General features: G+C 37.9%; 1 protein-coding gene across 1 annotated transcript; it reads left to right on the top strand.

The window, feature by feature from the left end:
* On the top strand, nt 1-18,595 carry ALX1 (ALX homeobox 1). The gene is made up of 4 exons (XM_056341612.1): nt 1-232; nt 2,443-2,747; nt 6,177-6,305; nt 18,275-18,595. The coding sequence occupies exons 1-4, from the start codon at nt 1-3 to the stop codon at nt 18,593-18,595; spliced, it is 987 nt and encodes a 328-aa protein (XP_056197587.1).
* The last annotated feature ends 5,577 nt before the right edge of the window (nt 18,596-24,172 follow it).

Raw genomic sequence — 24,172 nt, 5'->3', positions numbered from 1 at the left:
ATGATTATGGATTTTCTGAGCGAGAAGTTTGCCCTGAAGAGCCAGCCGAGCAAGAACAGTGACTTTTACATGGGAGCAGGAGGCACTTTGGAGCACGTTATGGAAACTTTGGACAACGAGTCCTTTTATAGCAAAACGTCAAGCAGCAAATGTGTGCAGGCCTTCAACCCTCTGCAAAGGGCTGAGCATCATGTGAGGCTGGAGAGGACATCACCCTGCCAGGACAACAACGGTGAGTTGCCATCCCGAGGTTATTCTGGCTGCCACGCTTTGCCCCTCCTGCAGATGAACGGGGAGGTCAGGGCTTCTCCTGCCCGCCGAGACCCAGGGCTGCACCGTGCCGGCGTGCCGGGGGCTGTCAGGTAGCAGTAAATCATTACAACAATAATGATAATGACTACGGTAATAACAGTAGCAATAGCAACAACAGTAACAATCGTACCACCCGGAACTGGGAGCAGGCGATCTCCCGCTTCGAAGCGCTCTGCTCCTTCCAGCGCTGCCCTCCGGCTGCCGCCCTCCCTGCCGGCCCGGCCCGGCTCCCGCGGCCTGTCCCCGCCGGCGCGGGGCGCGGGCAGCGCAGCGCGGAGCACGCAGCCACGGACCGCCCGGCCCCGCAGCCGCCCGCCCGGGGCACCCCCAGGCCGGCGGCGGGGAACCGGGCGGGGTGGGCCGCGGCGGCCCCGCGCTGCCGGAGCGGCGGCGGCCGGCGGGGCCCGGCGGCTGCGGGAGGGCTCGGCCCCGGCAGCCCGGTGCGGCTCCGCGCGGCGCCGGGGCCGCCGTGCGACGTCCCCCGCGGCCGCCCCGCCAAGGGCACGGGGAAGCAGCGGCGGGCGCCGGCGGCTGCGGCGCCCCGGGCACGGCCAGGCACCGGCACCGGGGGGAGCCTGCTGCTTCCCAGCGGCGCCCTGTGAGGCCGGCGGGGCCGCTTTCGGCTCGTTACCCGATAACGCGCAGCGGCGGCTCTTCACGCCGACCGAAACGACTTCGGTAACTCGGCCACCAGCGTCCGGGAGTGTTTTTTCCCAGATGATCGGCACGGAGAAAGTGGAACGTTTCACTTTTGAAACGTTCAAGGTAGCCCCCGTTTTTCCAGCAGGATATAAACCATGTATAGAAAAAATAATTAAAAAATATTTTCCTGGCAGAATCGGAAAATGTGGTTAACACCAGCTACGGTAAGGAGACTAACAACATCTCACAGGTTTTGACTTCACAGAGGCATTGAAATATTAGTTTTTCAGAACGTACGAAACGGTTTGCGAGAAATAATGACAGATTTCTGCAAGTGCAACTTAAAAAAATAAACCAACCAAACAAAAACCAACCAACCAAACAACCCTACAGAAAATTGGTTTATACATTGAAGTTTTCCTTTAATGTGTACCTTGGGGGCTTTGGGGCATTTCCTATCTACATGTGTGCTGGTAGCAAGTGTCTAAAAATTGTGTTTGGTTAAAATGAGCTCGGACTGAAAGGAAAGAAATTACTCGGAATGTAAGAAAATCCCAAAGCAAGCTTCTTATCATGTGTTACATGCCATCTTTGTCGATTTTAAATTCAACAGAGTTCTAAACTTTTTTCGCCTGTGTCAGAGAAAAAAAGAAAACCAAAATCTTTTCGAATCTTGTAACATATCGCATGACATTTTCAGTGATGTGAGACGTGTAGAAATCGAAAAGAGTAGGAAATATTTCCATTTCTGATTAAGAAGCTACGGAGGAATATTTCTTCTCTCTCCTACTCAGATTTTACCTAAAGACAAATAGTTCCTGCAATCCTTATACAAAGTATATGAAACGATCTCTTTTAATAAGTTAACATTTTGCAGAAAGTCTCTGTATTTTCTAAGCATAACAAACTTAATTGGAAACAATTCCACTTTACAAATCCAAAAGAAGGTATATGGAATCTATTGAGTTTGTAAAGCAAAGTTAATTTTCGGTTTCAATCGCTTCTTGATTTGTCAGTTTACAGCTATTTAGTTTACTTCACAGTTATTTTTTACTCTCATAGAAATAGTTTTTCTACATCTGCTTCCAAGTTTAAAGGCACATTTGTCAATAGCTTTATGCCACTTATCTTCTATGAAAATCTGTTTGGGCTAAGGTTCCTTATCTGTGCAACAATACTTGAAGCTGATTTCACGGGCTATTAACCAGTTTAGTGGCAGAGTAAAAGTATTCAAGTACTTTCACGCAGTCTCCTTATACTGAAAGATTTTAGATGATATTTTCAGATACAATTCTCAGTTAAAATTCTGTGTGATTTAGTACTTTTACCCTGTCTGTTGTTAATGCTACAGATTCCTCTTCCACCATCTCTTATAGAAACATGCAGCCGCATAGGACCTGGTTCCCTGTGAAACTGTTTGATATGAACTTTTGAATCTAAAGCCCCCCCTCTCTAACTAGTTATTTCCCTCCCCCACCTTGTGTACAGTGAACTATGGGATTACTAAAGTGGAAGGACAGCCTCTTCACACAGAGCTGAGCAGGCCCATGGACAATTGCAACAACCTCAGGATGTCTCCGGTGAAAGGGATACAGGAGAAAGGGGAACTGGATGAGCTCGGTGATAAGTGTGACAGCAATGTCTCCAGCAGTAAGAAGAGGAGACACAGAACAACTTTCACCAGTTTGCAGCTGGAGGAACTGGAGAAAGTATTCCAGAAAACTCACTACCCCGATGTCTATGTCAGAGAACAGCTAGCTCTCAGAACAGAGCTCACTGAGGCCAGAGTCCAGGTAGGAACCAAACTTCAGCATTTCCATGACAAGTTGTGCATTGTAGGAACTAGTAAACGACACTCTTGGGGTTTGTACAAAAGCCTGTAAAGCTGAAGTAAATAGCTCATTTTGCTTTATTTCTTTATGGATATGAGCTGTTATGCTGCAGTACTGAAATAACTTCTTATTTTAAAAAATAGCTTGTGTTGCTGTTCTAGAAACTTGTTTAAATGATGAGAAAATAACATCAGTAGTAAAGCAGTCTTGATCTCTGGTAGTCCTTTTTACTGTCAGCATTCCAGGCGGTGAATAAATTGTGTGTTACATGTAAAGATCCCGCTAAAGAGATGAGTTGCATGTAGTTCAGACAGATGATGATGCAGAATTAGGACGCAGAGGATTCTGTGTGTGTTATGGCATGAACAGTACAATCTAAAAAGTAATCAAATTCCTTATTTCTATCTAAGGAGCATGCAGTGAAACTGCACATACATAAAAGTGGATAAATATGTATGTGTCTGTGTGAAACAAGGATGTAATCCTTTCATCACTGTTGAATGGAATAACTTAAAAAATCAAAAAATTGGGAAGTACATTTGTTGTCTTTTAAACTTGCACAGCGGATGGATAATGTTATGCTAATTTTTGGAACAAAGCATGCTGTTCACCACTTTGTGCAGTATTTGGGTATCTTAACTGCCTATGAAGCCGATTCATGCGGTATGTGCTTGTACAGTAACCTCAACAACATTTATGGCTTTGGATGTGTAATGGTGAGAAAAGAAGCTGAATATCCAGGAAGTGCAGCCCTTAACCCGTTTAGAGATCTTCTCTTAGAAAAGGCTGTGAGCTGCATTTTGGAGTCTATCCTGTTTTTAGAAATATTCCCCATTCTGGTAATAATCATAATTTCAATTTAGAGGATAGGAAGTCCTGTCGATTCTTATAGACTGCGATTAATTTTTTTAATTTAGTCACTTGAATATGATAACAACTTCACAACTTGTAATTAAACACATACTCACACATGCATATAGAGAAATAGACATCAGTGCACATGCACACAACTGAAATTAATCCAGGATCACTTTCAGAAATGAACTTAGCTGATTAATTTTGTAAAGAACTGTTCTTTTCATGTCTATTCAACTGTAATGTTGAAATGCATAATGTTGAAATACTATTCTTACAATTGCATAAATCTGGAATAATGAGACCTAGTCCAAGAATAAATTAATTGTCAGAAGAGGGAGGGGAGAATTTGTCTAAAATGGGTCAACTGAATTTTTGTCACCTTTTTTCCCCAAGTTTTAGAAGCTTCATATTGTAAAAGTATTAAAAATTAGAGTAAACTATGACTCTGTATGACTGCACCAAACTTCCATAGAACATCTATTTCTATTTTATTTAAACCTGTTCTCCCCTTTCTTAAAAGATTATTGATCTTTGCATTTCTCGTATGCTAAATATGAAAGGAAACGGTGATCATTTCTATAGAGTAGCAACAGTATTCCATCACAAGATTAAGCAATTTAAAAGGCCTTACATCATTAGAGGCAAGCATCTGGCAATTCAAGGATAACAAGCAGCAGATTTTTATATTGCTTTGTGGAGGCAAATGGTTACTTTATCTCTGCCAAGAGTCAGTTTCTAGAAAAGTGATGTAAACAGAAACATTTTGGGGGATTGTCAAAGGAAAAAAATGTGCACTTTTTCCCTTTAGTTTCTATAAATTCAAGCAAATTGTTTGATTTAGTTTAGCAGAGTGATCAGCTGGATACCTTACCCACATTTCCCTTCACCGCCATTTCATCAACATCCAATTTAATATTTGTCCTGCATACACGCAGAGAGCGCCAACCTGAATCTAATTTATCTAAGTTGTTCTCTTTCCTGCTGCATGTCAGTGAAGTAATTGGCACCCTTTTTAAGGAGATTGTCAAGGTCTTTTTTCAATGAAAAAGCCTCAAGATTAAACTCCCTTAGTGTGTTCTTAATGCCTCCTGTGGAGACAGAATTTTTTTTTCTTTTCTTTTTGCTGAGCCTCAGGCATCATAAATAACACAAATTTACCAACAAGGTCCCTAACAATATATACTCAGCATATATTGCATAGGCCTTGCTTTGATTGCTGAGTACACTTTAAAAGATTGCACATACTAAACTTGCAACAAGTCCTTCAGAATTAAACAGCATATGCTTAAGCAGCATCAAAGGACAGTTGAGCTCTCCAAAGATCAAGGCAAAAACAGAATTATAAACCAGTGTTATTTTAAGTATCCTACCATCAGGGATAAGAATATACCCCTCAAAATGGGATTCGCAGGCAGTGTCTATATATATATATATAAAAAAAATTGTTTATTGTCTGTATCTATCCGAATAGATTCACCGTCTATTTAGCAGGAAGACTAGCCAATGGTATTGTTTCCATAAAAAAAAAAGTAATGGTTCTGTTAGTAGTGTGACTTATTTAAAAAAAGTTGGAATGAGTTTGCTCATAGTTGAACAATAAAGGCTTAGTTGGATAATATTACTTTTATAAAGGAACAATTACTTTTTTAGCAATCCATTTAATGCATAAGGATAAGCCTTAGCCAGTCCAAACTTAACTGTTTGAAAGAAAAAAATAAATCTGAAAACCACAGGAGAGTGACAGGTATCAGGCACAGCAAGAAATGTGCATATAATAGGTTTTGAGATAATGTCTGATACTCAAGACATTACAGAACAGTGCAAAGGTTATTTAAGCATAAAGAAAATAGCTTTTAGTTGTCAAGGACACATTGTTTCAGGTCTAAATTATTTCATAGTCTAAATGTAAAGTGTCATTCTTTAGTTTTAGATTTTCAAAAAGAGTTATCACCTAACAGATGTGAAAAAAATGTCACAATAGTTTAAAAGTGATCTCATAATTCTTTTTTATCTTCCTGCCCTGTTAGCCTTCCTTATAGAAACCTTTTCTGCATTGTAGACTACTGTCCTGGTGCCAGCTCTCCCTGCCTTTTCATTACTGAATTTGGTAAAGATTATATATACCTCTGGGAGGCAGATCATAGATAGTCATATCAAATCAGTGGGCATGTGAAATTAAGAGAAAGTTTCTTTACAATTTGACTTGCTGCTTCTTATTGATTTTCCTCTACAGAACTGAACTCTGTCAGAATTAGCACTTCCTGACAGACTGATCTTTCCTCTGCGTTTTTTTTTTTAGATGCTAGAAAGAAAATAATATAAACTTTTAAAATATCCAGAAAAAACTTAAGCAAGTCTGACACTGAGAAGATTGAAACTGCTAGAAGTTCATCCTCAGACAGAAAATTTCCCTTTCTTAGATAAACAGAAATTTCCAAAGCTACTGTCCAAAACCTCTTGGCTTTTTCCTAAAACTCTTTGCACAGTATGTAATTGAGTTTACCTTGGTGATTGTTTCCACATATACTATAGGTTTGGTTCCAAAATCGAAGAGCAAAATGGAGGAAAAGAGAACGCTATGGTCAGATCCAGCAAGCTAAGAGCCATTTTGCTGCCACCTATGACATATCTGTTCTTCCAAGGACTGACAGCTACCCTCAGGTATGGTAAAGACCAGTAGTACTTTGGTTCTACATTTACCTTCTCTTCCATCCTTGGGCACATATGTGCACAGAAGATGCATGAAGATGTCCCTGTGTTAGGTTTCAGTGTTCTTTAGCCATGTCAACAGAACCTACCACCATGAACAACAGTTTTGACATCTAATATGAATAATTAACTCTTAAAATACAAGTTTTTTTAAAACAATTATAGGAGCTGCAGAGTTTTGCATAAGTTATGTACTGAGAATGGCTGGCAATGTGGTTGTGCAGCTAAATCTTCTCTGCACGTAAAATTTTGCAGGGATTTGAATCACTTAACAACTCTGGTCTTGTATGCTTTAGTAAGATGAGGCATAAACTCTCTGATCTCTAGACAACTTCCTTTTAAACAGGCACCATTTCTTTACGGACCTCAACAGACCATTGAACACAAGTAGTCTCCTCCTAGCATGAAACCTTACTACGGCAACGTACAATCAGAATTTAATGGATATATCTGGGAGAGGGAGGCAGAGAGACAGAAAAGCTCTCTCAGACAGTAGTTGATTGTTTTCATGTGGTTGTTCCCCCCCCCCCCCCCCGTAAGGTATACTGTGTAATAAGATCATAATCTTCTGTCCCTGTTCTCCAGTCCCTTGGTTTACTGCCTTGTTTCATTCTCTGCTATTGTTTTTCTTCTTGCTTGTTTTAGTACATTGAATACTTTTATTCTGAAACCATTGTTTTTCATGTCTTTAGCTTCCCAGCCCTTTTACCACATAATTAAAAAAAAAAAAAAAGTACTATACAAAGCACAAATCTTGTATGGGTCCCTGTGGCAGAATCCTTCCACTGCTGTTGTCCTGGTGCTCTTCTAGTTCATTAGGTAGCAGAGTTTCTGCTAACCTTAAGAATATGCTCATTCTATGAGAGCTTGCTTTGGTCATGTTCTACATTGACTGAATGTGATTAGTTTTGAACCAGAGGCCTTGGGCCCGTGTGTTATCTACCCAGCTTAAAGTGCTTTACCTCTGAAAAAGTTGCATGTTACTAGATTTGATGCCTGGGACAGAGCTGGTTTGTGTTCCAGCAGCACAGAATATGGGTACAACAATTTCAGATTTGGTGGCACTTCTGCCTGTTTTTATTTTATAATGTAATTGTGCATTAGCTCAAATTACATCAGAAACCACTGCATGACACGCTCTGTATTTAAGTTTAAGTAGGAGGAGACCTATGTAGGTGGAGCTGTGCAAAAAGACCTTAAGCACTCCTAGGCAGATTCACAAAGACAGATGCACAATCACTCACAGATCTTACTCAAGGTATTCAAGTATCTTTTGATACCTGACTTATCTATAGCATCACAACAGATGACAAAAGGAATAGTACTTAAGCTTTGGGCCTGACTCAGTTCTTTAGAATAAATTTTGTGTCTCCAAGTTAATTTTGTAATTTTAGTAGGACTTCATCTAGAAATTTACCCAACTGACAGAAGTTTCATGAGCATAAGATAATGGAATAATATAAACAATTGGTAAACACTTGAAATGGTTGTCCTAAAATTCAAGTTCTAAAAAAGAAACATTTTTTAATTATATGAGAGTATCATCATAAAAACCTAAACCAAATGAAATATCTCTTCTGTACTTTCAGATTGTTAAAAAGATGAGTGAATTAATTGGATTTCTATTTATAAATTTGTTACAAAACATGTTTTGTAGGCTGATGACAGAACTAAATTTCAGGCTGGCAAAACTTTCTACCATTAATTTATAAGTTCTTAAAAACGAGACATTGAAACAGAAATGTTGGTACGATAATCTTAAATAAAGCATCACTAATGTTTATAGAAATATAAAATATATACTCATTCATAAACATAAATGTGTAGTACTCACCTACAATCACTGACTAACACACTGCAGGTAAACAGGCACAAACATGTAATTGAGTCTGGTCACTTGCATGTGAGAGTTGTGTTGTACTGCACTGTACTGTACTTCATGAACAGGAACAAGGAGCTAAATGAAGGCGTGAGTCCACTTCACATTGGCTGTTTCAGCTGAGTGCTTGCATGCATAGTTTGGCTACATGATAAAAACAAGGCATCTTACTCCTCAGTGAAGAAGGTGGCTCCTTTGCTGTATACTGGGCTATGAACAGGTATCCAGGCGATTATCACAGAAGAGTCAATGCAAGTTCACATTCTTGCTAACCTGGTGGTAATTCTTCGTAGTTTCACATTCTTAAATCCTCACCTTCAGTAAAACCATGTCTGTATCACATAAATAACATTTCCAATGAGAATGTTTGAGAGAATGAAAATCTATATTAAACAACCACTAACATCACTACATTCAAATCTTTTGAACTAGCCTCACTTAAAGAAAATAAATCTACAGTACTTGACTTGCTATAAACCTATTAATGTATCCCACATTTCAGGTAGAAAGTTATTTAAAATTGTTATCTGCATATTTGGTTTTAGTGTTATAGATTGATTTCCCAAACAATTCCATTATTTCAGTGTAGTTAATGCAAGAAAAGAAATAAAATATTTTCCCTTCCTTTCCCCTTCTCTTCCCCTTCCCTGCCCCCATGTACAAGCACTCTTATTGAGACCCTGAAATCAGTAAATATTGGACAAGCTTTGCCATACTTTTGAGTAAATAATTTTTCTTGAGGATTGTGGAACACAGATCACTAGAGCTTATTTATGAAGCCTTTATAAACATAGGGGAAAACAGACTCTGTTGCTGGCAAAAAATATAGGATGAATGTTGAAAAAGGATCAAATCAAGCTGAGGTATTTACTGTTGTGTGGCAGAAGGAACGGGAACAAATGTGAATTTCTGGTGTGCATTATATGATTTTGCATTCTAAAGATTTCTGTTTTGAATCCTACCATGGATATGTTATGTTCACAAAATGGACATCCCACTTGCATTCCAGCAGAAACATCAGTCCCTTTTGCAGTCAACAGAGGGTGTGGAGACCTGTGCTTACTCTCTTTACCAATTATCTTCATCAAGTACAAATTAAGAACATGCTGCTGCTATGTACCGTACAACTATGCAACCTGAAATGTTTTCTTGTGAGGAAACGATCTTTTAATCTTATTTCAGATAGAAGATTGGCTCTGAATCAGAGAATGTTTGAGGTTGGAAGACGCCTCTGCAGGTGGCCTGGTCCAACCCACATTTCTATAATCAAGTCTAATTTTGCTATTAAATTACACATCTTTATCTTCAAAATAGTAATACACAATTTAGTTTTTTTCCTAGATCATAATTGTTTGCTTTGCTAATTCAGTATTACTTCAATTATTTTTACAGTATGTTGGCTTCAGGTGCTACTTAATGTGCAAAGTAGTGGCTCAGCTGGCTGCCAAGAAGTTCAGTGTGTCCTAAACTGTCCAAATTCTGCACACATACATCTTCTATTAATTACACTGGCAACACCTAGATTGCAGAGAAGGATAATCATCTGTTATTCATGTGTTGTTTTTTTTTTTTTATTTGGCTTCAGCATTAAACATACCACAGCATTGTTAAGTTTTCACTCAGATGAAATATCTAACTTTTGAAAACACTATGCTAAAAATCAGTTTTTTTCTAGGAAAGTGTTATATATGGTACTTCTCATTCATTTTAGTAAAAGGTTTAAATTGCATTAGTTTCAGTATTTAAGCTTCAAGTTTCTCTTGCAGATGCAACACATTGTAGTCTGAGTCATCTTAAGTGCACTCAGAAAACAATTCACTGGGTAAAACTTTTATCCCAGACACTTTGAGCCTCATTAACTAGCAATATTGTGCTGATGGTATGAAAGCTGAGAGGGGCATCTTAACATCAGTGGGGAAATGAATGCACATTCACTTCATGGAGATGTTTATTTCAACTCATTCTAGTAAATGCCACTAAACAAGCAGTAGTTGATTTGATCACCTAAATATAGTGCCTAGTGTTAATAAAGATGTCATGGGATATCTGAGACATTGTTACAGTGCTGATGAACAGGACTTATGAGAAGGATACATCCTTCAGGGGGAGGCAGCTGGTGATTGGATAAACATTAGACATTTGTGCTCAGTCAAATGACAAATACTTAGTCAAAGGGACGGTTCCCTTCAAAGTTGGTGAAAATCTAGTAGATTATTTTTTTCTTCCTAAAGTATAAGGTGTAAAATAGGTAAGATGATCTTTAAAAATGTAATTTTTCTCCAATGCCTGGTTCAGCTGCAGACATTTACAGTCATCTTACATAAATCTATACATTGTGTGGTAGGAAAGGAACAATAAACTGATTAGTTAGCCTTGCTCTTCTCTTACTTTATTGGTCTTTACCTGACTATTGCTGTCCCATGCCTAGTGAGAAGGCTAATGTTATAAAGGGTACTTGACCTTCTCAGGTTTAATGTTTAAGTATGAGAAGTAGCAAGGGAACAAAATACCTGAGACAAAATTTCATTTGCATCCCCTCCTTATTCAGACACACGAGAGTGAAATTTGATCAAAAGCCTACACTGTTATCACACAGACCTAGCTTTCCCTGAATGAGTTAAATTTATAAAGATGTTATGTTTATAAATGTAAGTGCATCAGTATGTAAATAAACATGAAATTGTATCCTTGAAAAGCAGGTATAAGGGGCAACACTCTTCCCCTGGGTAGACTCTTTCCACACTTTGCATCTTTTCTTCTTGTTTCCTCTTTGAGTCTGGTTCATTTGTTGCCATTGTTCTTCTAAGTTCTTTTGGAAGGGTTTATATTGTCACACCATTATGCTTTCCCTCTGGCTATCACATGTAAAAGGTATTGTTTGCTTCTTTTATTTACTTGAAAATGCAGGCAATAGTTGGATAGGACTGAATTTAATCTTTTTTATTTTTGGTGGAAAAAAACCAGCCTAGTGCAGGTGGGAATCCCAAGAAGAAAAAAGCATTTCAATGGTACGGGAACTGGAGTGATACAGAAGGTATAGAAAGAAGGGAGAGTGTTGAAATGTCAAAAATAGAAGGAAGAGGCTGAAGTTTACATTCCATCCACCAGACTGATAAAACAAATAAGTTGAACAGCATGGCATCACATGATATGTTTTGGCAATCAAAGAGTGTAGAAATGGTATCAGTATACATGTGTTATGTACTAAGTCCTTGGATCATCATTACAGTTCTGCTCTAGCCTTAGTACATATGGGTAATTCTCATTAGCAATAATCAAAGTTACATGCTCCAATTAAATCTTTCATATGGCATATATTAGACACCACATGTTATATGACTTAAAAATTCTTTTAACTGTAATAGACATATAAATGACAGTTAATCACAATAGTTCATTAAGGCCATGGGTACACTGATTAAGTAGGAGTAGATGTGGTAGACATATCTGAGCTAGCTTCAAAGAAGTTTTATTATATACTCATGCTGTCTAGCTGTGACAGCATGGATCTCAGGCTGGGCCACCACCTGGATGGTACATTGCTCGCTGCATATGTGCTGACTGCTGCACTGCTGTGGCTGATCTTCCAACAAGAGTAACACTTCTAATCTTTTTGGGTGGTGTCTGTTCCACACAAAATAGTTTGTGCACTGTGCTTTAATTTTTTTCTTAGTTCTAAATCATCACTGTATGTGGTCCTTCTTGCAGTCTCAAAATTCGGTTTCTCGCTTTGTTATATTTTTTTTGTGAAACATGTATTTCTTTAAGTGTGTAAGTAGCTTTAACTGGGGTTTAATTGTAAGGTAAATCTGTTTTTTTCTGAGATAGAAACACTTTTTAAATAATATTTTTCAAAGTATGGCATTCTGTCTTTAACTGTATCATAAATGTGAAATATAATTAATTTGTATTGTAACTGGCCTTGAGATTGCAGTATGGAGAAGTTACAGTTTATCTAGAAAACATCCCATACAAGAATGAAAGCTTGATGACTTTTTGAATCCTGCATTATTTTGCACTTTAGCAAACTTGTTAAGCATGGAATCAAATGAACAGGTTGTCATTTTGTTCACCATGTGTAAGGCCCAAATGTGGACTAAATGCATCTATCATTATTTTAGAACTGTAGCATTAAGCCTCTCACTACCAAGGGCCAACCTGCATTTTATGGACATATCTGAAAATGGCGTGCTGCATCTCTCTCATATGTGCCTGAATCCAATACAGTACAGATGATCTTCTCATGTTCATTAGGTACAATGGCTCCAATAAAATGATCACAAATAATACCAAGAAATATTCTGTCTAAAGGAAAAAATACAATGAGAGTGGTAAAGCCTTGGAACAAGTTGCCCACAGAAGTTATTGAATCTCTGTAACTGGAGCTACTCAAAACTTGTCTGGATAGGGCTTCAGTATCCTGATCTAAATTCTAAGCTGTCAGCAAGGGTTTGGAATAATAATCCTAGAGGTCCTTGTCAGTTTAAATTATTCTGAGAATCTACAAATCTGCAAACTCAGGAAGTACAGGCAAATCTCTGCCCATAGTTTGGATGTCCTGAAGCGGTCCCCAGAAAAAAAATACTGTAGCAAGTGACAGACCAAATTAATTGTGCTGATGGACTAGAAGTAGCCTGCAGGTCATAAGTTGTAAACTAGCAGTTCTGAGCAGTTAAACAGCGATTTCATTTAATCTGCCTAAAGTAGCTCCTTGTTCAAGCACAGGTTTCATGTTTTCTGGCAGTGCAAGGATTGTTGCTTCACATAAAGAGAGGAGCGACAAAAATTTAACAAATCAGTCCCTGACTTTTCTACAATTAGGTAAATTCTTAACTCTTCATTTAGTGCCACTGTTTTCTCCCTTGCAATGCCCAGGAACAGCCTGAAAACAGTCAATGTGTAGTTCCGTATTACTTACTAGAGTAATTATAATAATGTACAATATAACATAACATACATTATGCAATATAATAACAATAATAATTTATTACTTCATATCTAGACATCTTAAAAGAGATTAACATTTCCTATGTGAAGCACTAAACCGCATGTCCACTCAAACAAAAGCTGTGTGTGCTCATATGTGTGTCTGTTGGGAACAGACACCAGTCTGGATAGGTAGGTGGCTCAAATAGCGTGAGTCAAGACATTTGGTGATGGGAGAACCAAAGATGGGTAAGTGATAGTAAAACTCTCAGAAAATTTGGAGATTTGACTTTATGTTATTTCTCCACGTGCTGTGTAAGAAGACTGAAGCTCCAGGAGCTTGAAATTTTAGCAGAAAAAAAGCAGTAACATCAGATGGGATGACCAATTACCTCAGCTAATTTTCCTCTGCCGTGTCAAGCAGAAGGTCATATACTTAGGAAATGATATCATAACCATGTTAACAACCATAACTTTCCAGTTATGTTCTTGTCACAGCTATGAAATTCTATTTCTTTTTTTTCCACTGGGAAGGGTGTGTATGTGTGTGTATAAAACATACAGTAGGTAAATATATTGAAGGGCTCTGGTAATTTCATGGTAACCACAAGAGCAAAGCTCAAGTTGTTTGTGATGTTAACAGAAACCAGAGATGTGCTGTATGTATAGCCTCATTCACAGTCTCTGAATTGCCTTTTATATAGTTCATGGATCACACAAGAGTTTAAGAGGAAAAATATTTTTTTAAAATTCATGTACATAATGTCCCTTTTCCTTCCAACATACCAGAAGAGGGTCTGATAATTTTGACTTATTGTAAAACATTACTGTATTTATTTTTAATACAGGAATACCTTCTGCACCTAAATTTCACTACAAGATATTTATGTTGTAAATCCTTGCTAAAACCTGAAAATGTAATGTCAAAAGTGAAGTGACCTGACCAACTAAAATGAATAGAAAGTTGATATGACTGAAACATTCTTTCAAAACACATAACTGTCTCATGAGAAAAGATGTAAAGTTTTCCTAGCAACTTGTGACACTTTTCAAGTTAAGTTTTCTAATTTGGATTCCTTTCTCTAAGGAAGAAACCTAGGGCATCCCTTTGAAAGTTTTAGGAATTAATAACTTGTTCATATATTTCTTTAACAAGACATTAGTATGTTTTAGGATTTGCAGCTGTAGTCTGTTCTCATTTACACCTGTGCAATCTCACTGAAATTAAATTGAAAGAGATTTGTCTAGGATAAAAATATCAGGAAAATTGGTCATACGAAACTTAGTTTGCTGCAAACCAAACTACTAGAAATATGGGGGAAAAAGGTGATTTTGTGATGCCTCCAGACCACATAGGTTATTGGGCACTTCCAAATTGAGCTTCCGAACCTCTTGAAGTCTTCCCATCATGATTATATTAAAGGTAAATTCATACACGTTCCTATTTAAACAGATTTTTTGGGAAAATTCTTCTCATAATTATACCTGTGCAGCCTGGTCAACTGCAGCATTTGGCATAGTGTTTCTTAGAAAGAAATCTTATTAAGTCAGGTAGATGAGACTGTCACATGTGTGTTAGCTTTGCAGATGATGAGCTCCTTCAGAATTAGCTTCTGTATTAGATGCTTCACAGATGAACTAGTGTCTCCCTGGGTAAATTCATCCTGTTGTGAAGGTTTTAAGGCTGACTATTTGGCCTGGAAATAACATAAAAAAAGAATGAGGTTCTCTGTGCATGTGTTTGAAATGTCTCCAACTCCCCCCCAGATTCTTTTTTAGCTGTATCAGCTCACTGTTTCAATTCAGTAAAGAGTTGTACCAGCAAAACAAACTGAAATGGAACAGCCCAGAAATAGGAATGGGTGACTTGCTTTGTAGGAAGAAAGAAAAACCACTCCCAACAGTTGCTTAGTCTTGACAATGCTGCTGCAAGAAGCATATATGTAGCCACAAAATGATACATTTCATGTGCAAGTTAAAAAGTACAATTAAAAGTTTCTAATGTTCCTGAACAAAAAACCCAAAAGACAACAATTTTTCTACAGATAACTGGGTTTCTGATTTTCACAGTTCATGACTAAGAATGTGTGCAGCTTGGGCTTTCAGGCAAAGTGGAGATATTCTCTGGATTTTATAGGCTTTCAGTGACTACATTCTTTACTACTTTCCTCTGTACTCTAATTATTCTATGTGGCTCCAAACACATTAAGTCTGAGGAGGCAGTAAGCTTTTTGAGTCTTAGCAGATGACCTCCCAGTTGCTGCACACTTAACTACCACACTTTGCAGCTCTTTCAGGGTCCCTTGCTTCCTTCTTGTCGTAATCTGTAAATCTGTACTAGGATTGGAGAAACCTTCCAGGCAACAGGACACAAAAGAATCCCTGAATTTTGAGCCATTAGAGATGTACTGCTCTCTTTGGGAATATTCTGTGTGGTTGAATGCAACAAACTTTTGTAAGCAAGACAGTGGTTCATACATGTCCAGATAAGACATGTCTTTTAATCTCCAGGTAAACCACCTGTTCTCTGAAGAGCAAAAAAGTTTGATTATAAGTCAAAACTGGCTCAGGTGGGTTAATTAAGGAGTAATAAGGCAGCTGAGGGTCATGACAAGCTGTAGAGCAGGGGTCCTCAAACTATGGCCCGCAGGCTGGATACGGCCCCCCAGGGTCCTCAATCCAGCCCCCCGTATTTACAGACACCCCCCCCCCCGGGGTTGGGGGGGGAAACCAAGCAGCCGCAGATGACTGCCTGCCACTGCATCTGCGTGTCGGCCCCCTGTTTAAAAAGTTTGAGGACCCCTGCTGTAGAGGGTCTCCTGTGGGCTGTTGTTTGAAAGTCTTCTAAAAACTGTTGAACGGAGGAGGGAAGGATGGGAACTAGAAAGTTCTGAAACTCTCAGTTGAGCCTCTTTCCTCCTGTAGATCTCAGGAGGCCCACACAAAGGAGGAAAAATTCTCAATATCCTTCCCAAGCACCTTATTCACTCCATTACCTCTCAGCAGATCACCTGCAGGAGCAGATGACTGAGGTGTGGCCAACCAGCTGTGTGCGTGTGCGCGTGTGGAAAGGCAAGCTGCATTTATGTGAGTGGGTGTGGAAGTGTACGTGTGCCTGTATGTATGCACGTCTGTGCGAACTAGGAGTTGGGCAGACTAAGAGTTTGGGGAGATGTGTTGTTACCATGGCTTTTCCCCAGCCTTCTGCAGGAAATGAAAACGGAGTATTTTCTCGTTCTTTTTTGTTGCTGCAGTTGCCAAGGAGCCCATATTAGTTTGCAAGCTCCTGATGACCCCTGCTAATACAACTGTTCAAAATACTAACTTTTAAAATAAGACACTATCTCATCCTTGCTATCTGCACTAGATCTCAGCTAGATAAGTTCAGTGAACCATAATTTATCTCTAGCTTGCTGGTGGTTTGGTGGGTATGTGTTGTTGGAAAGTAATAGGGCAATGGGAAAAAAACAGCTCAGCAGTAGAAATATGTTTTCATTCTCTGTGTATGTGTGTGTCTTTCATAATTCATTACTTCCCCTGACCTTACTTTGGCAGAAAAAAATCACTCAGCTAAAGTGATAACCTACATATCTGAAAGCCAAAATTCCTTTGTCTATGGGTTTGGAACGTGAAGACAAAATTAAGTTTGAAGTGGAAATTCACTTTACAGTGCTAACTGAAGAGTAATTGCAATTACTTCAATGTACAGCAGAGAACAAAGACATGTGGGCTCAATCCCAGTGCATCAGAGAAACGATACACTGAACAGACAACAGATTTTTAGGATGAAGACAATTTTAGTGAGGTAAAACATAAAAGTATATAGTTACTGGCTGAGAAGTTGTGTACTATGAATGAGGGCTAAAAATGTCTTGTGTCATGATATTTGTACATTTAAAAAAATCAGTACTCAGGAAAGAGATATAAGTAAAAGTGGAGAAGAAATACAGAGCTGTACATTTTATAATGGTGACTACAAGTGAGAAATGACTGTTAGAGTATGTCAGAAATTACATCCATGTAGTACCGACAGAGACATATGGAGTGGAGAGTTTAAAAAGACAGGACAGCTGCTGAGTGTGAAGTTTGATTCAAGCACAGTGAATAGAGGAGGAATGAAAGAATGCACAGTTTGAGACAATGACGGAAGCTGACTTGTGCTAGGCCTTGCTAATTCTTACTATCTGTTCATCTAGCAACAGATAAGTGAAAAATACCTATCCATAAGTAGCATCTATGCATAGAAAATAGTAGAAGGCCCGAGGCTCAGAATGAAGCTTTAAGTGATTGCTAAGTAAAGAAGGCATTATACATCAAAGCTTGAATACGTGGTTCCTCCAGATCTTCAGCAGACATTGCTGGTAACCACAAAGTTTGTGTCCTAGTCTGTCATGCAGCGTTTTCCAGGGATGCACAGCGTAGCCAGTTAAGGCTGAAAGAGCTGAAACAGAAATGCCCTCAAGTATAATTTTGTATAAAACCATCATGAAAATGATTTTTATCTTTAAACCATCTTTGAAACAACTTTAGGAAAAACTCTTGAATTTTTATCAACCGTGCCTGTATTTTATGGATTAGTTTGTTTTAAAGTAATTACGCAAGGATTCTCAGTATTTAATTTTGCAAATCTTTGTTGGGCTTTGTTGCTTGAGAAATCCTGGTTTGTTTTGTTCACCCTTTTATACTGTTTCCTACCGCTGCACTAAGGAAGAATTCTGATGAGGAGAAGCTTTGATGGTGAAATCAACTATGATATTGTCCTCTTTTGACATGTTTTCTTTGAAGTCAGTTGTTTGCTTCCACTAATTTTACTGACTAGCTGGGCTGATGGCATCCTGAGGTTCAATAGTTAAACGCTAAGGATAGAGCCACAGAACAAATGGATGACAGAGCAAGGAATATGATTCGGTAGCCCTTGCTCTTACGTGAATGATCCAATATTTTGACTCATGTAATGTCTTCATGGTATTTTCTAATATGATTGCGGAGAACTAGTTAAGTACTTGTTGCTTGTTTTAGAGGAGAACTAATGATGGATGTGTTAAGCAAACCAAGCATTGCAGAAAACAAAAGAAGAACTTTCTAAATTTGATCTTATTCATTTTATATGTTCCAGATTCAGAACAATCTGTGGGCAGGGAACGCGGCTAGTGGTTCTGTGGTTACCTCCTGCATGCTGCCACGAGATACGTCCTCCTGTATGACACCTTATTCCCATTCACCCCGGACAGATTCTGGCTACACAGGCTTTTCAAACCACCAGAATCAGTTCAGCCACGTGCCCCTCAATAATTTTTTCACTGACTCTTTACTTTCTGGGGCAACCAATGGACATGCTTTTGAAACCAAGCCGGAGTTTGAAAGGAGGTCCTCCAGCATTGCAGTTCTACGGATGAAAGCCAAAGAGCATGCTGCCAATATTTCCTGGGCCATGTAATACAGCCATACCCTTTCTTAATTTCCTTGTTTGTTTTTTTTTTTTTAAATAGCAAACTGAAAACATTTTTATTTCTCATATTTAAAGGACACAACAATAAGCTGCTGTGCGTGGAATGCTAGAAATCACAATATACACAATATCTGCTTAAACAAATGCAATATAATATTTAACAATAAAACAAGAATAAACCAAATAGATTTACCATGCATCAAGCTCAACAAGCCCTCTTTGTCTTGGATTTTATATATAAATGTGTTTTGTTGTACCAGTTGATGAAATATGATTATAGAATCTGCAAGAAAGAATAAAACTATTAAGCAAGTATGTCTACTTCATTGGTTTTTAGCAGTCCTTTAATTAATGTTTTACAATTGAATACTTCATAAGGGAACAACTCTGTGAAGGAAAATAAATTTATTATACTAAAACCATGAAGTAAATCTCTAAGCACACCATGCAGAGAAGCAAATATATGATCGCTTATGTTGTAGGTGGAACTTGTAGACCTAACTCTCTCAGCACTGTGCTGCTGTTCTGAGCCAGTTCTGCTGTTTTGCTAAATGCATGTTGACCTTGTTGGAGTTATATCAATGCACAACTAATGTAATGAGAATAGAAGGTACTCCTTTATTTTATGCGCCTGAGTGTATTCCTATTTAAAGATGAGATTTTTTTCCAAACATACCACTAAAAGGAGGGTCACAGTGTATAACAGAGTTTTCGAAGAAGATGTGCACAGATTATGGAAGTCAACTAGTGTTTAAATAAAATCTTCAAGGTTGCAGATAGAGTATCTTGAAACTGAGGTGACTAGAAGAGAGCATGGAATAGTACTGAGACACTTTCTACAGAACCCAGATTTAGAAAAAACCCACAACAGCAGTGTTACTTCTAAACTAGTCAGTTTTAGTTTTTTTTCAAATTGAAAAGAGGAAACTTCTACAAGGCTTGCCAGTTTCAGTCTGTAACTGATCTCAAGATGTTCTAAGAGCACATTTAGTTTAGTTTTAGTTACAGTTTGTTGATACTTTGCTTATTTGTTTTGGGTTAGGGGTTTTTTTTTTTTTTTCAGTCTAAGACTGGTTTGCTCCCTTTAAAGTCAATAGGAAAAATCTTCGACTGCAGTGGCAGCAGGATTTGGCTCTCAGCTCCCAGTCTATCACAAAGGAATTAAAATGTCAGCAGACTTTCTGACATTTCTGGTGGAAAAAAAAATAGAGGAGAAGAAAAATACTTTACATCTGGAGAATTGCTATCTGCTTTGATTTACTTCTCCTCCCTTTCCCCTGTCACATTCCAAGCTCCTTCAGATGAGTGAAATGTCAGCCTCTTTGAAAGCAACAGTCTCTCAGGTTCATAAAGGCAAAGTAAATTAATTGAAATAAAGAAGGACTTGCATGGCTGTGATTAGAACAGGATACGACTCTCTGGGCACCTCCTGCTCTTTCTTGCTTTTCTCTTTGGCCATTAGTTAGGAATGGAGGGCGGGTGGGGGGAGAAGGGAAGATCAGGGAAGCACATTTCATCACAGCAACTGCAGAACTATCAGTACTTGCAGAAACTCACAGGAACCCCCACATTGTCTCTGCTCCCACTCATGAGGCTAAACTTGAAAACAAGGGTAGGAGATGGGTCCATTCTGTAATCTTCCAGTGGAATAAGCAAACTTAACTTTGAAACCATTAAGATCATCTGAAAATGGGAATTTTACAGCAGATTCTTACACAAATGATTGAAAGGAAGGTTGTGCTACCTGCCACTAGTAATAAACTCAGAGTTTAACACATACGTATACTCCAATTTGTGGTTTCCTAGTTTTATTCTCCTTCCAAAAATTAACTTCGACTTTGGCCTGAGGAACTGGGAAACAGTATTCTGGCTAGAATTTATCTTTTCCTTTTTTATGATCTGTTTAGACAGTAGCAAAATGAACTTTATGATTCAAAGCAAAAGAATAATTCTATTAGTACAGGTAAAGATACTAATTTTATATAGACACTTGTGCCCCATGCAGAAAGAAGGATGGAATTGGTGGAAATACAAGGGTTTTTTTAAGCAGGTCAGTGATCTCCAGTTCCAAAATGTGTTTCTCTTTTTTCTTTTAGTTTTTTTTGACATAATTATTTTTACAATTTTTTTTTTCCATAGTTTTGACATAATTATTTTTAAGGTATAGAATTTAGAACATGTCAAAGTGAAAACGAGATCATTTTTATTAGAGTATCATTAGTGGATAAAGAAGCAAGATCTTAGCTGGTAAACTTCAAGCCAATTTTATTGTTACCTCTCTTACAATTTACTTATTTATTTTGATAGCAGAATTCTCTATTATTGTCTTGTGAAATCCAGAAAAAGTTCATTTTTATAAGGCTTTTTATGTCAAGAGTAAAATTAAAGAATTCCTAGGAATTTATTGCAGTGACAGAGTACTTGGGGAGAATAAATATCTATTTTCAAAACATTACAATATTTTTAGATGCCTGAAGCCTCCAAAATCAAAGGGGAAAATAAAATACTATGTCATCTTCCTGCTGATTTTAATTAAGTGAAAGGGACACAATTATAATTAATTCTTCATCCTCAATTTTAGCAATGGAAATTATTTGTTACATGTTGCTAGCATAACTTTATGCATTAGACAAACAGGTATTCAAGCCTTCATTAAACCTGAGGTGTGATGAGTTGCAGGCCTGCATTAAGCTTGTCGTGCTCTTGCATCAGCCTCGTTTCAAAGAATGAATGATAGTCTGTTGGTTGCAGTGTTTCATTTAGCTAATGAAAAAGTATCTTCATGTTAGATGTCAAGTACTACAACAGGGTCACATTCTGCCACTTTTATTTAGTAGTGCTTTACGCCATGAGTAGACGCATTGATGTGAGGGGGACTACTCACATAGGCCAAATTGTGAATCACTTGTAAATGTTTATTCACAATGGCCCCATTCATGCATAGAGCCGCTCAGCACAACATGAGTAATTGGTTCATAATCAGGCCCAGCTTAAGGTAGGTACTATTCAGCTCTGGTAAGGATGGCAGAATCTGGCCCATGCTGGCTTAAGGCCAGGCTCAGGTTTTTTAACCAAGATGAGTAGCTCCTTATTCCACAAAAAGTGAAATAGAGCCAGCAGGGCTATTTGTAGGGTTATTTTTTAATAAGAAAATTCTAGAAAAAACGTATTTCAGTATATGTAAATAGTTTGAGTAAGTTTCTATTAAAAGTATATTATTTTATTTTCCACTGGACTATGCTCCCACATTTGACAGGACTTGTGTTCTTGTGCTTTGATTTTATCCACTCAATGATTTCTTAGCATGAGCAACTAATCTTTTTGCTGCTTCTTCAACATGTGGCAAATGCACTAAAAACAAAAAGAGGTGATTTACATAGCCTTCCTGCCAAGTACCTTAACTAATGTTTGAGATATGTGATCACCATGCAATGCTGAGAAGTAAATTTATAGAACTTCTGGGCAAAGAATCCCTATCCTGTTAAAAGAGAAAGTGAAATATTGTTGTAATTATTGCTGTAAAGAATTTGTGATGACATAGCACTGCGTTGTTTTTTTTCCAGTGATTGATTCATCAACAATTTGAAAATGTTAAGCCTGTATTTGAACAAATTCTTGAACAGATATAAATTTATCTATGAAAATTATAAGTACTTTTTAAGATTTAAGACTCGTGTGAGTGATGGGCAACACTGCATTTAGCAGCTAAAGACTCAGTCTCCTTACCATAAAGATGGTCAGAAAAGTTTGACAAAACTGATTTCTACCTACAGTTTAATCAGTAGTGTTACATACCACAGGAACATACCAATGAAGGCATCTTTTGTTGCTGAGAATAAGCTGAAATGAACTTTATTTCTCACTTCACTTCTTTACTGTCATAATATTTTACACTTTCAGGTGTTGAAAAAATCCAGTTCAATATGTTAAAGGCATTTTTTTTGACTGTGAACTTCATGGTAAGGTCCTGAAGTATATAATTTAACAAATATGACCAATATTGTCGTTTAATACTGAGATACTTTAGCATGATAGAAGTAAATTATTTTGTTTGCAAAGAATAAAATATAGTGTTTTCAAAATGACACAAAGAAATTAATATTTTATTAATAAATTTCTAAATATCAGAGATATTTAGAAATCAGGCTAATCAGAGTTAGAACTCATTTAAAACACTTATACTGCTAAAGTTCTAAAAACCAGGGGAAGTTTTTCCTGTGACAAGGCACCGATTTTTCCCCCAGCACTTTCATACCCAATTAACAAGTGGCCCACTCATCTACAGAATACACCCTTCTTATCCCTCTACAGTGATCTTTTTACATTTGGCCCGCATCAGAATGATAGTGAGACATAGTGAGTTATCCAAAGATTGGGACCCATTTATTTTATACCACTTTTGAGTAGCCCAAAGAAGCTGAAGTATATATCTAGTTTAACTAGGCTTACAACTGATTTGTATTTCCAGTGCAACACAAAACAGCTGTGGTACATGGGTGAATTATATGAAATATTGGTGGTATAAGCCAACTTATTAAGTAAACATCCAGAATGTAAAGTTGTGGTAGTTGAAAGAACATATTTTAGATATAAGTTGTGTAAAATATGCAGCAGGCTGGGCAAACACTGACTGTGAGGTGTGGGTATGAGAGAAGGAGTGTGCAGTGAGTGTGGTGGTATGATGACTGAGAATGGAAGAATAATCTGGGAGGAGAGTCAGGGTGCAGTGCCTTAGTAAGAAAGAAAACTAAACCCAGTGCAGCCCTCCCTTCCCTCTCTTTTCTAAATTCCCCCTTCTAAGTCTCATGAGGACCTGTGAACATAAGATTTATTTTATTGCTACCTCTCCTATCTCCATCTGCAAGAACAATATGGGTTTAAAGAAGGGTATAAAACCCCACAAAAATAAGTCTTGAAGAGGCAGGGCTGGTAGGTGTATGACTATCACTGCCAAAAAAAACTTATTGGGAAATATAAGAGTACTTTTGGGCAGAAGCATCTCTAATCATGAATTCCAGGTTTTCTTTCCCTGCATTTTTAAGGCAGCACGAGGGCTGAACATTAAAGCATGCTGATGGTTGGGCCAGTGACTCTACCATATTCCTGTAGTTCTCTTTTGCACCACAAACTCACTAAACCTCGTACAGCTTTGGCATGCGAAAGAGAACATAACACAACACTCTCACATAGGATGTATTTGAGATATTGGTTTGTTTCTTCTAGTTATTTTTTACTCTATTTAAATAACAATATAAAAAAATACATAACACCTCACCAAATCTGCTTGTTCAAATGCAGTTCACACATGAGATATCATTGATTTTTCAATATATTAAAAAACCCGACAACACCCAAATAGGTGACTCTTCCAAATCCATTATCTTCTCAAAGAATAAGAGATGTTTGAGGCCTCACACTCAATAGCTCAAAACTTCAACTTAGCTCATGCTGTCCACCTTCATTACAGTGATTATTCTCATAGGAATAAGCAGTAGACTAGACTAATAAATAGATCAATGTATAGGCAATAGTACTGGTTAAAGTAAATGATGCTTTTACAATGAA

Source organism: Falco biarmicus, chromosome 5, assembly GCF_023638135.1.
Source record: "Falco biarmicus isolate bFalBia1 chromosome 5, bFalBia1.pri, whole genome shotgun sequence".
Classification (NCBI taxonomy): Eukaryota; Metazoa; Chordata; class Aves; order Falconiformes; family Falconidae; genus Falco; species Falco biarmicus.
Note: the sequence above shows the minus strand (reverse complement) of the source record. Positions and strands in the feature narration are given on the sequence as shown.

Bases quoted from the DNA above. Each gene is read 5' to 3' on its own strand.
- ALX1 (XM_056341612.1), top strand. From the start codon at position 1: ATGATTATGGATTTTCTGAGCGAGAAGTTTGCCCTGAAGAGCCAGCCG. The intron at 2,748-6,176 runs GTAGGAACCAAA...CATATACTATAG, and splicing joins TCACTGAGGCCAGAGTCCAG to GTTTGGTTCCAAAATCGAAG. The intron at 6,306-18,274 runs GTATGGTAAAGA...TATATGTTCCAG, and splicing joins GGACTGACAGCTACCCTCAG to ATTCAGAACAATCTGTGGGC.